Source organism: Phasianus colchicus, chromosome Z (genome assembly GCF_987193195.1).
Source record: "Phasianus colchicus chromosome Z, bPhaCol1.hap1.1, whole genome shotgun sequence".
Taxonomy (NCBI): Eukaryota; Metazoa; Chordata; class Aves; order Galliformes; family Phasianidae; genus Phasianus; species Phasianus colchicus.
Genome location: NC_143476.1, coordinates 59,525,120 through 59,541,847, shown reverse-complemented (window position 1 = coordinate 59,541,847; position 16,728 = coordinate 59,525,120). Strand labels below are relative to the sequence as shown.

General features: G+C 36.8%; 1 protein-coding gene across 6 annotated transcripts in view; it reads right to left on the bottom strand.

The window, feature by feature from the left end:
• Positions 1–1,332: 1,332 nt before the first annotated feature.
• BNC2 (basonuclin zinc finger protein 2) overlaps positions 1,333–16,728 on the bottom strand; it is a 341,707-nt gene continuing 326,311 nt past the window's right edge. For all 6 annotated transcript variants that reach the window (XM_090132613.1, XM_090132612.1, XM_031609950.2 and 3 more), the window contains one exon: positions 1,333–5,841. In XM_090132613.1, the coding sequence (XP_089988739.1) occupies positions 5,181–5,841 (661 nt within the window). In that variant the 3' untranslated portion in view covers positions 1,333–5,180. The remainder of the gene's footprint in view (positions 5,842–16,728) is intronic.

The following is a 16,728-nucleotide window of genomic DNA, read 5'->3' as shown; positions in this document are numbered from 1 at the left end:
GGGGGGAGGAAGAGAGGACAGGACGGGACAGGAAGGAAGGAAGGAAGGAAGGAAGAGAGGACAGGACGGGACAGGAAGGAAGGAAGGAAAGAAGGAAGGAAGGAAGGAAGGAAGGAACACTATAGTTTACTCACAGCAAATATGGTGAACAATTTCTGCTACGTAAAGTAACTGGGAAACACAAATTTTATGAACCTAGGCATGAAGAACCTATAAGAGATATTTCATAGTACACATAACAACCTTTCTAATCTGTACTTTCCAAATTGTATCAAGTTCAATTGTGAGTCAGTGGCAGAGTGCTTATAGTTTGTATATGTTACTGCAGTGTCAGCATGGAGCCAGATGTAGTTTAAGAGACAAAGTTGAAATCTCAGCCATAACAAAATGTATCTGATTGAGATCTATGAGGTCTGCTCTGAAAGTAAGGCCTCCTATTTCATTTTGTTGTACCATAATGTCAGAGGTGGATGTTGGTGGTATGGCAGTAGAGATTGAACCTTCCCACCAATATTCCACACTTTGCTGTGTGACAGATGGCAGCAGAGGCACAGTCTGACAGAATGGCGTCTGAGGTGGAAGTGCATATGAAATAAAGGTGTGTCACTGAGTTTCTCCATGTGGAAAAAATGGCACCCATTGGCATTCATCATTGCTTGCCAAGCGTTTATAGAAACCAAACAGTTCATGTGATCGCAGTGAGGTGGCGAGTGGTGCATTTCAGCAGTGGTGACAGCAACAGTGGGTCACCTCTGCTGGTGCAGATTTTTACAAGCCTGGCAAAAATGCATAGCTAATGTTGGTGGCAATGTTGAAAAGCAGTGTTCTGAAGCTGAGAATTTGCTCTATCATCAAATAGTGTTATTGCATTCTTTGAATTTGTTGTAGTTTAGGGAAATAAATAGGAGGCATTATTTTTGGAGCAGCATATGTAGTTCAGGGAAACTGACTAAGTATGGTAAGGTGTGCAAAAATATTGAATTGATATAAATTAGTTCTTTAACAATTAGATTTTGGACTAAGATCATATCAGTGATAGCCATATTTTAACTGAGAAGAACACAAACATTTGTGAGATATGACCTGTCAAAAACTAAGCAGTGAGAAGGGCCACCACTATTATGGATGTTCAAGTCCTGGTTCCCATTCTTGTACTATTACTCTGCTATTTTCCTTCTAAATTTTTTGATACAGTTTTTCAAAAATTACTTGGTAATTAACTGGCATCACATACTTTCTTGGAAAAAAAAAAAAAAAGGAAAAGAAAAAAGAAAGAAAAAGAGAAAGGAAAAGGAAAAAGGAAAAAAAAAAAAAAAAGCTCTCTGAAAGAAAAAAAAATGCTTAAGAAGAAAGTAATTCTGATTCCAGAAGAGATTCAGTATGCAGTTATTTTCTTGAAGAAGACAAAGCCTGTTTGATATTTACAGAAAAATATGACTATTTTGAATGAACAAAACAGTAAAATAATGTGAAAACCATGCCAAGAATAACTATCGGAACCAAACAACAAAGAAATTATTTCATGTAAAACGAAGAATCTCTATACAACTCAATTTCCTCAAATTCAATCTAATTCTTGTAAAAAAAAAAAAAAAAATAGGACTGGCAATTTTGCAAACTGAAGGACTAGCCATGGGATTATGATGGCATAAGCAACTGTCCAACACTTGTCATCATCACATCATTACAGTCATGCCTTGTACTGCACTAGTGAGAAGTTTAGTCTTTGCATGTTGCAATGTGGGTCTCTGCTAAGATCACCTAGGAATGCTAGATATTTTGTTAATTTTATCAGTAAAACCAAACTTCTACCATCCAGCCCTTTTTTCATCCTTGTTCATATAATTTCAGGGAATATAAATTCTAACACAGGAACAATTCTGACAAATACAGATTTTCATATAGATGCTTGGTAAATAGGATGGAGTGAAATACCACTCAATTATGTAATAGTTTGTGTGCCCTCCTAAAACCTGACATTAGAGTCTCTACCACTGAAGAAGCACTTTTAAAGTCATTTAGAAATAACAGAGGAAAATATTCTGCCCATAATAAAATTCCTACTTGCCCTCACAGGGCTTAAGCATAATCTGAATGAAGTTTAGGATGCCATAAAAGAAGGACTGCAGTTTTCAAAGATTTGTCCTTGCTCTTTTACTTTTTTTAAAAAATTCTGTTTCATTTTGTGTAATAAACAATTTTTTCCTATGTAATTAATCTGCTGAATTTATCTACAGATGATGTTTACTTTTCCAAACAATTCTTCCAAAATCATTTGACCTCTAACAGAAAGAGAATGAAATGAGAATGCAGAACCATTCAGTGAGGAATTATTTATATACCTCAAGTGTTTTTCATTAAAAACAATATTTATTTATAGCATACATAGTTTAAAACAGTGTTTTTGTTTTCTTTTGTTTTGTTTTCCTTGTAGAAATCATTCAGTTTTTTTCTTGTATTGGTTTTTATACTTTCTGTCTTGCTTAGTTCCTAGTAGCCTGGGAGGAGGGACAGGAGTGCAGTGCAGGTAACCCTACAAAAGACCAAGTGTTTTAGAGGAATGCACCTTTACTGTTCTCATTTTCCTCTGTCACTAACACACTGAGCTTGCACAACGTAAAACAAAGAAAAGCAGATCTCTAGATTCAATTTAACAAGGGAAAATAGTAGAGACTTCAAGGAAAAATAAAAAAGATGAAAGAAAAACAGTTAGTGAAACGGCCTTGCTTTTGCTATAAACTTTCTTTTTGTTAAACCAGAGGGTAAATTTTCATTATAGTTTCTGTGGGATTCACAAAAGTTTTCTGGGCTTCACCAGTACACAGAATCAAAAAATGATCAGAGGCTTGTAACCCATAGAAGCACAGTGAGAATTAACTTCGAAAGATTTCTCTCTTCTTTCTACAGCTGAAAATACTGATTTATTAGCTATCGATTGCTGCTTTTGGAAACAAGAATACTGAAATGCATAAAAAGTACTATAAAAGAGGAAATCCATATTAAGAGGTTCCTCTAGAAAAATGTAACAGGAGTAAGTACTGATGTGGACATAAAGATAAGAATGATCAAAATGCGCAACAAATCAAAACAGCCACAAGCTGAAGCATAGGAGCGTTTCTGACTCTCGGCTAATATTCTGGGTCAGTAAGTACAGAAAAGGAACACATTCTCAATGAACAAATATTTTATTGGATGCTGAAATATCCCTTATTTTGCAAGTTTTTATGTTGATTTGCTGTTGCTCTTTTTTTTTTTTTTTGCTATTGTTTCTGTAAAGAAGAGTCTACAACAATGGTTTTGGCTGTAGACTGAATGTCAGTAAATACCATCACTCAATCAGTATGTTGTGGTAATGCAGCCTGCCAGTGTGGTTTACCAGCTCAAGCAACATGTGTAAATACCGGAAACAAAAACAATTCAGAGGACAGCTTCTCATTCTCTCTGTCTTTCCCAATGGCTAGCTCCTTCTCCCTCTCCTACCCTTGCTCTCTCTCTTGGGCTGTGATTCTTTTCTGACAAACCATGTGGGAGAAACACAAAACATTAACACAATTAGAGATCCTTTTTTTCTGATCTCCAATTTATCCAAAGAGAAAGTTACCCAATAAAAATTCCAGCATGTGTTCTCAGAGCTTCTAAGTGCTTCTGCCTTTAACATCTTTTGATTGCTTCTATAAAACATGCCTTAATCATACTACAGAACTTTCCATTGCAAAAAAAGACAACTTTACAGAACAACATAGTTAACATAGTTAACATTATTTCCCTGTTCCTTTTTTTTTTTTTTTTTTTTTAAACACCACAAAAAATTCAGGCCATAGTAAGAAGCACACAAAATTATATTCATCTTTGTTCCGTGACAAGTAGTATCAGCATTTATATCCCCAAATATTATGCATGTTCAACAAAAAAAAAAAGTTTACACCAATTCACGTGACACAATTCTGTTTTTTTCTTTCATGTAATGTATTATATATGGAATGAGGATGCTCTATTGTTTCTAGTAATAGTTGGCACTTGAAAAAAGCACCAAGAATTCTGTATTTCACTTTACCCCGTTTCCCTTCCCAGTATTTTTTACTGTAGTCCAAAAACTACAACTGTGGTTATGGTGAATAAGTAACTACATTTTCTTTTTTTTCAAAATGTGTGCAAAGTTGGCACTTTTGTATTAACACTAAACACTAATACTCTTTGTTTGGCATTCATGCCCTCATACTGACCAGACCACTTTTATCTAAGTGTATTTTTTTAAAGACACTTACTGAAAGTATGGCAATAGTTTAAGAAAAAAAAAAAGCATGGATATTATTACACATCCCCTCGTAGTGTACGAAAAAGTGCATGACTGGATTTATGTAATAGTACAAGACAAAAAAATGGTATCAGATCAGGTACTGTAAAGCATGCCAGCACCTCTGTATTACTTATATCTAGCAGGTAGTTAAAACAAGACCGTGGTTCTTTTAAAAATGTGCATTAAAGCTAACATAAATGAGTAGAACTAGCCAGCAAACTATTTTTCCTGCTTATCTAACAGCTGAATGTAACTGTAAAAATTAAGCCGAAAAAAAAAAAAAAAGAGTTAAACCACCATCAATACAATTGTTTTACATCATAGGCCTGTCAAGGCTCAATATATATATACAAGTGTAACAGCCATGCTTAGTAGAACGTTATCCCCAATGCTTAGAAGACACAAAGACAACTAAGTAGATTTTTTTCTTTTTTTTTTTCTTTGCGCTTTTTTTTTTTTTTTTTTTTTTTTTTCAGGTGAAAATCAGAAAATCACGGGTAGAACAAATTGTCTCTTTGGAGATGACCAAGAACATTCTAACAAAACTAGGGATAACCGCAAGTTTTCTGTGGGTTTGTTTTTTGTGTTTGTTTGCTTTTTTTTTTTTTTTTTTTTCCTGGATGGGTATCTCACCCCAGATTAAAGATCCCACCTTTTGTTTCTATCCCCCCCCAAAAAAAGAAAAAAATAAACCAACAACCAACGAAGGGAAAAAAGCACCTGGTGTTTCTTTCTTTTGTTAAAAAAAGAAAAGAAAAAGATTATATATATATGTATATTTATATATATATATATATATATATATCAAGGGAGGCTGTATATGGCAGTTCAAATGTGGTGGGCCCTCTCTGAGAGCTGACATTATGCTGTGTCCATCCTTGAACTAATCTACTGAAGTGAAGGGAATGTTTTTATGCAGGTTGGGATTCTGACTGTGCCGGTTTCGGCTACGGACAGAGGAGAACATCATGTTGCACCCAGGGACTTTGCACTTGTGCATCTCTCGCAAGTGCACAGTTTTATAGTGCACTCTGAGGGTTCCCTTGTTGCTGTACATTTTGTGGCAAATGTTACACATTATCCCACCGTTGCTCACCGAAACACTGTTGAACATGAGGGATCCTGGGACATCAGTGCCCATACCTACAGCTAAGGCAGGGGCATCTGCTTTGTGGGCAGATTCCCCGCTGTCACTTGCCCCATCGACGTCATCCAGGAGAATGCCCTCATCACTTCCTGCATCAGATTCTCTTGAGGAATGGATACTGCTGCTGGACTGGATGCTGGAGGTGGTGCTCAGGTCTAGAACCATATAGTCTTCTGACATGACCCTGCCGTACCCATTCATATGGGAATCCTCAGTACCAGCAGGCGAGGAGGTGTCTTCCCTTATGTCAAGCCCCATCTGATGCTGAGCGCCATATATCTTCACCAAAAATTCATCACGAAGGTCCTTACTAAGAGAAGGCTGTGAGGAGTCCAGGCCCATGTCATCCAGTTCTTTGGTCAACAGTTTACGGTGCAGGTTTATATTAGCACTGTGTCTGGGAAAGGAAGAGGGAAGGGAAGAAAGGAAAAATGTACAGTATTTTTGATTAAAAGTACAGTCGCCAAGCACCAAACCAAAATTCTGATTTAGCAATAACATACAAATATCCCCTACTCGTGCTTCTTGGAAAATTCAGTCTTGTTAAAATTGAACAAGTCCATTGGACAAAACAAATCAAGCAAAATAAACCCCCATATCACTTTTCAGCTACTGCTCCTCAACATTAGACCCCAGCAGCAGCTACAGCCCTTATATCTGATATGTCCTAAATTATAACTCAGATTAACAGAAAATGCAAAGTGCTGTTCTCAGTCCCTGAACCCCCACTGGCCTTCCTAAAAATCTCTCTGGAGAAAATATTACTAATACCTGGAATATCTGTGTACATTCATAGCTATATCTCTATATCCATGCCTATATCCAGATCTTTATACATTTATACATATATACATATAAATATGTAATATATATACATATTTATTCACATAACTGTGTAAATGAAAGATAGGAAGAAAATAAAAAGCAGATAACTGAATGATACATAGTCAGAGGTCCTGATTCTGATAATTTAATTCTGGTGTAAAGGGATTCAGAATCAGGCCAAACCATCATGGAAAAGACTTGAAGGGTTTAGGAGAACAAGTCTCTGAAATTCAAATATAAGTTTCTGAAAATCTTAGCCAAAGTCACTGGTTCCATCCTTCTGGGAGGACACTGCCAGTCCTCTCTATATTCTTCCCAGTACAGTGTCTGGTATAGTGCTGAATGACCCAAGCAATGTAATTTTCAGAAAAACAAACAAACAACAAAAAAGCTGATGGCAATCAAAATTTTGCCCCAAATCAATCAAAACACTTAACCATGGGCTTTGGCTTAGGTATGTGCTGAAGTCACTGTGAGTGCTCAAGAGACACTGGAAAAGCTGTCACTGACGTCAGTGGTCTTTGGACCAGATCCCAAGAGCTGCAAGTTAAAATATTCTCAAGTGTTTTACAGGATCAGGGCCTTTGTTCTCAAGAAGTAAAGCTCCACATTTGCAAACAAACATAAGCCGTTGGGTTAGTAACTTGTAAAACAGCGTATTATTTTAAATGCTGCATTCTACTCTCCACTTTTGACATTGGCTTTATTTATCCATTGCAGTAGAACCTCACTGATTTGCAGTAGTGGCAGGAAACCCTCTTTGAAAAACTGCATTTTCTAGTTTAAGAATGCAACCAACAAACATAGTCATCAAAGACCTCTGACCACAGAACATGCTCTTTTTGTCGAAGTGCTTAATGACGAGAAATCAGTACAAAGTTTTCAATATTAGAAAACTTTAGGGTTCAGTATTCGGAATGTGCACCATTACTGAGGAAACAACAAATATTTATTTAGGTTCTTTGGAGGGTGACTGGATTTTCAAGTCAGTAACAAAAGAATTAGCGAAGTTCTACTGCGTAACATTCTTTGCAAGCTAAGGACCCAAACCCGCAATTTACAACATGCAGACTCACCAGTCTGTCTGCCCATTATAAATTGCAGATCAGAGCCCAAATGTAGGAAGGAAAGGAAAGAGGGGATGGGGGTGGGGAAGAGAGAGAGAAAGAGAGAGTTTTAACACAAGAATACTTTAATTTGCAAGAAAGCACTAGGCATAAAATTGGCACTGGAAAACATAACAATGATTAAATATTTTACAGACATTTAGATCCTACTGTAATAAAAAAAAAGGGAGAAGGGAAACAATAGCTATTAGCGGTATTTCCTTATCTTTTAGCTTTTGTTTTAAGAAACCCTTGGAAACATACCTCTCAACCAGCTGAAGTCCCAAACATGGTACATGGTACAGCCATACAGTGTAGACAAACAAGGAAAATGTAAATGTAGGCAGATTAAATATATCCAAAGTACATTTTTATGTCGCTTATTTTGTGATTCATCTATCTGTTGATCATAATTTATAGTAATAAATAAAGATAAAACACGGAAGTGAGCCATCCCACTCACCTGCAAGCGCAGGTAACTTTTCCCTGACATAAAACTGATGTTGAACTGCAGTTTAATTCAATCATTTCTGATCGGGCTGCAATTATTCCAGTGCAGGAGGTATGCATGGAGAATTTCTCTCCTTATGTGAGACAGTTGAGAGGTATGGGCAAGGGCAGAGAAAAAAGTGGAGAGCATTTCTTGTTTCTTTTTATTTTTTTTAATTTTCCCACATGGGAAACATTCCTTTCACACAAGCAAATATAGCACCATTGCTTTTTTGAGGCGCGGAACTGTAATTATGCATATTCCCACACTGCACTTAGGAAGGCTGAGCTTACCTTGTGATAAGATCAGCTTTCTAATCTTTTGCTAAATTGAGATCACAAAAGAGAGAGAGAGAAGAGAGAAGAGAAAGAAAGAAAGGCAGAAAGAAAGAAAGAAAGAGGAGAGAGAGAGAGAGAAAGAACAAATTCACATTCCAGTCCAGACATATCTGGTTAAAAAAAAAAAAAAGACAAATGAAAATAATATCTGAAACCAATAAAATATAGACTTTTAAAAAGTCTTGATTGTGAAACTGTTTTTGTCAGCTGTAATCTCACTTACACTGTCGTCTTGACGGATACTGACTCAACCACACAATATGAAAAACATAAAGCAAATTAATCAAAGCATATTCATCATCCCCATCATCATCCGCAAATGAGTTCTAAACAGATGCATGCAGAGTGCACATACATGAATGATAAACAGTAGTCCTGACAGTCCCTTGCCTTCCTGGTGTTAGATGGCATAAAGCTCCAAGTAAAGTTGCTAAGTGCTGTACAGGAAATGCTTACTGTGAAGGCCTGTCCACACTGACCAGTATTATTACATGACCATAAAAGTGTATTTGTGCTTATCATCATGACACTAACTGCAAACTCAAAATGCTACTCATAAAGTGCTCATGTGTTTACTTCTTATGATTTCTCCTCCTCTCCCCTCCTCACTCCCCTGCTACATCAATTTTCTGCAGTGTAGTAACTAGTCAGAATAGCTATTACTGGTGTTTCTCACACATTTGCGCTTACTTTTTCCATGGTTTACTGCTGAGAAGAACAACAGCCAGCCGTGCAGTGAAAATAACTTCAGCACTCACTGAATTAAGAGATAAGAATAAATTATCATGTTGAAGAGGGGCCACTGAGCCCCAGATGGACAGAGACCATTCTGAGAAAGACCAGCGTAAGGATGCAAAGCCTGCCGATGCTCTGATAAGGAGAGATGCCTCCCTTATTCAATTCTCACTTACAGCAGTGGCAATCAGTAATCTAATTAAAGTATGTACCAGCCCATAATATCTGTCAGGCAAACGATGTGCAGAAATGTGTGGACAAGTTCTGGCACTCTGCTCAGTAGTGTCCCTTTTCCGCTGTCAGCAGTACTGTTGGATTCTTCTAATATAATTACATTGACTTTTATTCAATTAAGTGCCATTCCTAGTCTTAAAAAAAAAAAACTACTTTATCAATTGATTCAGGTATAATGCAATAATAAAGATGAACTCATGGCAGTGCATTAGCTCTGCTGTTCATAACTTCTGAACATAGGTTCATTCATAGCAGTCGATTTCCATTATGCAACCACAGTTCAAAAGAATTGATTCCTCTACATTCATTTCTTAATCTATTTCACTTGTGTTTAACACTCTCCCTAAATATCATATGTAAAAAAATTCTGCTAGGTATGAGAGGACGGTATTGTCAGAAAAAGTTCATATACTTGGACACTGGGGATTTGAAATCTTAAGATAAATCTAAAGTCACAGAGGCTAAAACTTTGCAAGAATTAAGAATTATAAGCCAAAGCTACTAGCCATACACAGTTCCAGTAGTTGAATGACCACTAGGATAAGAGGGACAGAATAGTACGTTTTCATAAACACACAAGTCTAGAGTGCACAGACTCTGACCTTTCGTCCCTTCCTGCCTGCAGCACTACTAAATGTGGCACAGACTAAGCATCCCACACAGGGTGCTGCTTGAAAAGTGTCCTGAATAAGGAATGCTCTTTTTAGGATTGGCTACAGCATTCCTAGGGTTTCTCTGGGAGGACACAACAAGGGAGTCCTGTGCAGAAGCATGTCCATGTGTGTAAGTGCCGCTCTGAAAAATGGCTCCATAAGAAAAAAAAAAAAAAAAAAAAAAGTGGATATAAATACAAACAGACTAGAAAGAGCCGGGAAATTAATAAAGGGAGCTGTTTTGGAAAAGGCAAGCATTGGCAACTGCCAACTAGAGTAGGACTGAGTTTACAGATAGAAATGAACCACGACTTGCTATGAAGCCATGAAGAATATTATCCAAATGGAAAGACAGAAGGATATGTGGCAGACACTGTATTCAGACCAAATTGATGTACGTACACAGCAATCAGAGCGGTATAATTAAAAATATCGGCCAAGCACATACATTGTTTCATCTTGATAGCTGTAACTATTTCTTTGCTCCTCTCATGCAATGCTGATATCTTTTCTTTGTTTTTGTTTTGTTTTATTTCTACTTTCAGCCCCTTCTCCCCGCCCCTCTCCTTCCCCCCCCCCCCCCCCCCCCCCTTTTTTTTTCCTTGGAAAACACAACTAAGCCATCTTAACTTGCTTAGAGTGAAGGTCCCATTCTCCATTCCAAACTGATGCATTTCATTGAAATGCTTTGCAAATCTTTTTCTTCTGCTTAACCACATACAAGTATTAGCAAGTCCTTCACAGCTAATGCTAGCCTTGTCACTAGTCCTTTGCTCCTCCCCAGAGGACCTGCAGTTTCGTTCTTTGGCTGTTCTGTTCCCAGACATGATCTACAATGCCACTCACTGCTGCTTCTTCTGAGTTTATACAAACAATATGTTCACCAAGTAAGCTGAGGCACAGTGATTTATTCCATTGCCTGATCACTGCCATCAAACAGGTCAGAAAATCACAAAGCAAGAAAGACCAAGCTCCAGCTTTTCACGGCTGCATTATTCCTCATCCCTGAGCTAGGCAATCTAAGGCTGTCTCTCGTGCCCTTTACACTGCTGTCTTGGCAAGGAAAAATGCTTCAATACCAACATGAGAGTCAGAAGTATACATTATGTACAAAAAAAATAAAGTAATCAACACAGAAAAATCCCCTGAATGACTCTGGGCTTCTTAGACTTCTTACTTGTGCACCAGCTAATAAATTAAGAGATTTGATCCTAGTTATGGAAATGTTGCATGACAATTGGTCAATACCCTCATCAAGACATATATGAGGACAAAAGCGTTTAACTAAATGCAGATCTCACTCAGCTCCAGTTATCAATTGTGCTCTGTCCTAGGCAAGAAGAGATAGTGAAGAGGATTAGTTCCAACAATTGGAAATAATACATGTGCCAAGGACTCTCCTAGCATCTGTTTAGCTCTGTACTACGTGTCATGTACCCTTAAAACCAAGGAGAATATTTTTCCAGGATGTTTTGGGATGCAGCCTATTGTGGCAAGAAAACTTCAGCAAAATCTGGTTTATTTTAGAAAGCCCAGAATGCCTTATTTTTCATATAATTAACATTCTTCTTCCAAGTTATTACTCATGAATTAGACATATGCTGGGCAAAACTATGTGGAAAGTTCTCACAGGAGGGAATTCAGCTTTCTAAATACAATGATCTTCAAAATGCATCAGTGCTGCTGAAAAGATGATAATGATAATGACGGTTCACATAAAATCTCAGTTTGTGGCCAACTCGCAAGAGCATCTCACTTTCCTGTTCAACACTGTCCTTTCAGCAGCAAAATGCAGAATGCTACAGTGACTACAGCAGCTTTTTGACTGTGGGCATGATCCCACTGGTGGTAGTATTTTCCTTCCCTTGTGAAATTCATGGAAGTATTGTTTCATAATTAGAATTTGTTGTTGGTTCCACCTCATCTACTACTAGCAAGCTTCTCTTGTGAGAGATGCACTATGCCTCAACAGAAGAAAAGAGACTGCAAGCTTAGGAAATATGGTCAATTAAACTTACATGCCATTTACACAGCTCATAAATTCAGACTGGGTTCCCATCAGCAGTTCCTTTCTACACTTGTCAATGAATCTGATTTTGTTAATTTACTATCCATTTGTTGGAAAGAAAAATGTAATGCCGACTTTATTTTAGTTTATCTTTATGTAGTCAGTCTTTTTTTTATCTCTTCTTGATGCAAAGAGAGGAGGAATTTATCATAGAGTAAAATTTGTACTGGTGTAGAAATTGGCCTGAATTCTATGCATGACTCAAGGCCAACTTTGGATGCACCCATGGCTGCAGTCCTATCAGCACTAGGACAAAACGCACTCCAGTGAGCACAGCAGAGTTGGGGAATTCAGACAATACAGAGTATTTAGTTTGTTTAAATTCAGGTATCATACAGAACACAAAAGGATCTGCATGAAAAATAGGCTTAAATGTTCTGTGAACAGTTTGAGGCAGTGCAGGTTTTTTGAAAATGAAACATAAAGTGTAATTTTCTTAATTTTTTTAGAAATGAGAAATATATTATTGTATTTCAATTTTTAGTGACTGAGAGAAAAAGAGTGATCCAGCAGAAGTTGCTGAGGAACTAGAGAAACCCATTTACCTATTCTGAATGCAGTCAGACAGGAAGGCAAAGTCAGCCTGTGTCTCAGTTGAATGTCCCAGCTATTGGCCCCTTGCTTTTATGCAAGTGCAAGTGACAAAGTTCCTTCATGAAAATATCACTCCAACATCAAAGCCCTTCGCAGTGTTCATCAAAAATATGAAATGAATAATTTTAGCATTGCTAGTTATATCCCCTAAATTTTTTCCTCCAATGTTTCCAAATAGAACAATTATGTCAATCTCCTACTTCAGATGTTCTGAAAACATGTTTTCTGGCATAAATGATTTGCCAAAGTAATGCCACCATCACCAAGCAACATCATTCAAAGAACTAAAAGAAATCACAGACAGGAGTTTAGAGGGAGGGAACCATCAATCTTTGGCCAGCTCTACTTTTCAGTCTTTGGGCAACTTTTGCTTTAAGTGAATCTAGCATTAGGTAATACAATAAATGTAAATTTCAAAATGTAATGCATTAAAAATTAAGCATTAAGCATCTCTATTTTTTCCAGATAATAATAGGCATTTTTCTTTAAGAAGACAGAATATTTGTGGGTTTTTTAATTTTTTTTTTTTTACCTGAAATAACACAATTATTAGCAGTTTTAAGATTCTACTGCAAAATCAAATACCAGGATACATTTGTCCAATGGTTTACATGGAGACTGCCAAACCTCTTATTAAAGATGGTTATGGAAGTGATGGCTCAGATTGTACAGGTCCCATACAAGCTATACTCCCGCTGTAATAAAACAAGGTGCTGTTAGACCAGCTTGTAATACAGAGGATGCTCCAAAAGTAATGCCTCCTATTTTATTATCTTGTCTTGCAATGTCAGAGGTGAATGTTGGTGGTACGACAGTAGAGGTTGAACCTTCCTACAAATATTCCATTACATGTTGTTATGTGATAGATGACAGCAGAGAAGCAGTCTGACAGAATGGTGTCTGACATGGAAGTGTATCTGAAGCAAAGGTGTGGAATTGAATTCCTTCAAGAAGAAAAAATGCCACTCATTGACATTCGTTGAAGCTTGCTGAACATTTGTGGAGACTGAACAGTGGATGCAAGCACAGTGAGGTGGTAGATGGTGCTTTTCAGCAGTGGCGAGAGTGAAGTGAAAGACAAGGCATGTTCTAGATGACCATGCAGGCTCTTGTTCATTGTTGGTAAAAATGCATAGCTAATGGTAATGACTCTGTTGAAAAACAGCATTTTGTAGCTGAGAATATGCACAATCAAGCAGTATTATTGTGCCCTTTCTGTCTATTATATTTTCCACTGAAATAAATAGGAGGCATTACTTTCAAAGCAATCTACATATAAACAACATAACTTTCATTAATTTATCCTATGAGATGTTTTCATCTCATCTAAGTTTAGCTCAGTGGAATTTTTCTCAACATTCAGCTGGTACTTTTACCAATAATTAAATGTAAGCCAAAGTTCTCTTTGTTTCTTTTCACCTCAAAGGCCTTCAATTAAGAGGTATGTTTCTTTAATTTTGAATTCAACATTGTTTATTTTCTTGCATATCAAAGTACTGTGGTCTTACCTCAATCTCATGTTCCTTTCCTGCTTATCTAAGTCAGAAGCTCACAAAAAGGCTCAAAATATGTGAACATAATGAAAAGTACATGCAGAATTTTATGCTATCTCATAATCTCCGCAGACTGAAAATGCTGAGTTTCATGCAGCTAAAATCAAAGAAAGCAATGCTTTAGCTAAATATAACAGTGTACATATTTATGAGGAAAGATATGGCCTTAATTCTCGTATTTCTTCAAGAATGCAACAGCAATCATTTCTCTCATTTACTTAAGAAAATCAACAGTGAGACAGTTCTTGAAACTTAATTACTAATGGAAACTAATTAAAAATATTTCTTCAGTTACTATTCTATTTTTACCACTCTCTCAGTAATCTTTGAGACATGCTGCTTGATTTTGTTGTTGGTTTGTTAGTTTTAATATATAAAAATAAAAAAAATCCATAAATCTAAGCAAAGATAATAAAGGGATGAAATCCTGATCTGACCTAAATTATGAAATTCACCTTTATCTAAACAAAGTCAAGGCTTTCACCTGTGCATTAGCACTTCTGTGTACCTGATCAAGCTTAATTTACATCTAAGAGAAAGAGGGAAAGTAGGGATAGGGGCCGAACTTTAGAACGAGTGAAGATAAAACACTATGCTTCCTGATAAAACTACGGCATTCTTACATTAGCATTTAGGTAATAAACATCAGTTATTGAGGCTTTAAATTGCATAGAATCTGAAAAATATTAACCTTTCATAGGGAGAAAATCCAAAAGGTAAAATACAGTTCAGCACCTATTAAAAAAAGTAAAAAAAAAAAAAGAAAAAAAAAAAAGTGCTTATTAAATGCAGGAAATAAAGGACAAGCAAGTTCTTGCAAATTAAAGATGTGGAGCCCAGTCATTTCAATCCCTTTCAATATGAAACAAATCACTCACACTGGTCACGAAGACAGCTCCCTCTACACTCAAATTATTCACTTGAAGATAAGCTCCCATCAAACTCTTTAGGGGTTTAACTAATTTACTGCACAGATACGGCACGTCTGTTGTAATAACAGGTAGGATGTATTGGGGTCGACCATTTATCAGAATTAGACTTCTTTTTTCAATTCGCAGTGAATTATGCTGCCTACACTGCTTCTCTTTCTCAGAGCTTCCCATCCCCTTACGGCCCCTAATGTGGCAGGCAAACAAAATTGACAGTCTCATCTTGTCAACAAGGGGTGATTCTCCTGAGAAGCCATTTAACTTTGCAGAGGAAGCAATGTATTAATGTGCCTGTCCCAGGAATGTTAATCATCTTCAAGCTCCCTCTAACTTTGACATGAACGAAATCACCAAATTTGTTTACTAAATGAATCGTAATATGCTAATAAGAGAGCATGACATATATGGTAAAGCCAAACAGATGGTTTGTTTACTCCACTTTGCAACTTTATAAATGTTGTAACTCTGAAGATGTTAGTGAGAATTATTGGTTTGTTGGCAGTGGCAAACATGCCTTTTGCATACTTAATCAAGAGTTAGAGTCAGAAAACAATTTGTCATCGCCATGGAATGCATAAAAAATGTTAACGTTCAGATGGCATTTGGGGAGGTAGGATAGCCGACTTTGTAAGCAGATAGTCGGGTTAAATGTAGAACTGATAGCTGATGGCAGTGTTTGCTACCCTATAATTTTTAATGTAAAATCTGACAGGTTCAGGAATCTTGAAAGGCCTAATAATGCAGTACATACCTGTTGAGGTGTTTAGTGAGACGGTCCTTACGGTGTGTACAGAATTACACTTTCACAACAGCTGTGTGTGCTCAGAAGCATTGAAGTCATGTTGTGCTCTTAATATATTACTATTGTTGTCCATTAAAGATCAAAAGATATAACAAACAAAAGCACAGCCACTGGCTCACTTGCCAAAGTTGCTCAGAAACAGTCAAAATTGTGTTGCAACACTTCAACCTCAAAATTTACTAGCTGCCTGGAAGCAAAACAGACTCATTACAAAATAGCCAGCGCTCTTGTCTAATATCCAGACTGGCTGAGAAAGTTTGGAACAGAAGTGTGTACCTAATGGAATATTTCCTAAGTGAGCTAACAAAATATAGGAACGTTACATGCACAAAAAGGTGATATGTGGCACATGGTCCTTCCTTGGAAATTGTTGGTGCTCAGCAACTCTAACAATCAGTCCAAATGACATTCTGTTTCTTTGATTTACATATGCTCTGAAGTGGAGTTTATCCCTGTGTGTGGAATTCATAAAAGGTTCTGCACAGCAGTCATGTGTTAGATGCTCATATCCTGTGTACTGATTACTTGCTGTCTCTAATGCAGGGAGCATTTACTTAAGAAGTACTGAGGAAACATATAGTTAGAAGTGAATGAATTAACATTTATTTTAAAATTTAAATCATACAAATACTACATAACTAACTAAGTTTTATAATCAGAAGTTTTCAGCTTTCATTTTGTTAACAGGTGACATGCAAAATTTGATAATTTTGCAAGATTTTATGTGAAGATTCTTTCAGTTCAGCATCCCACTTATGAATTTTACTGTTTCAAGTTTTGGAAAATGCAAATATCTCAAGATAAAACTCAAGCAGTAGCTTCCTCCAGCTCTTCTCTGAAACCAACTACTCCCTCCAACATATTGGTGAACAACAGCACATTACTTCATGGTTTGCTCAGAAAGTTCATAAACTCTTTACTAATTGTATCATAAGTTCAAATTCATAACAAACACTC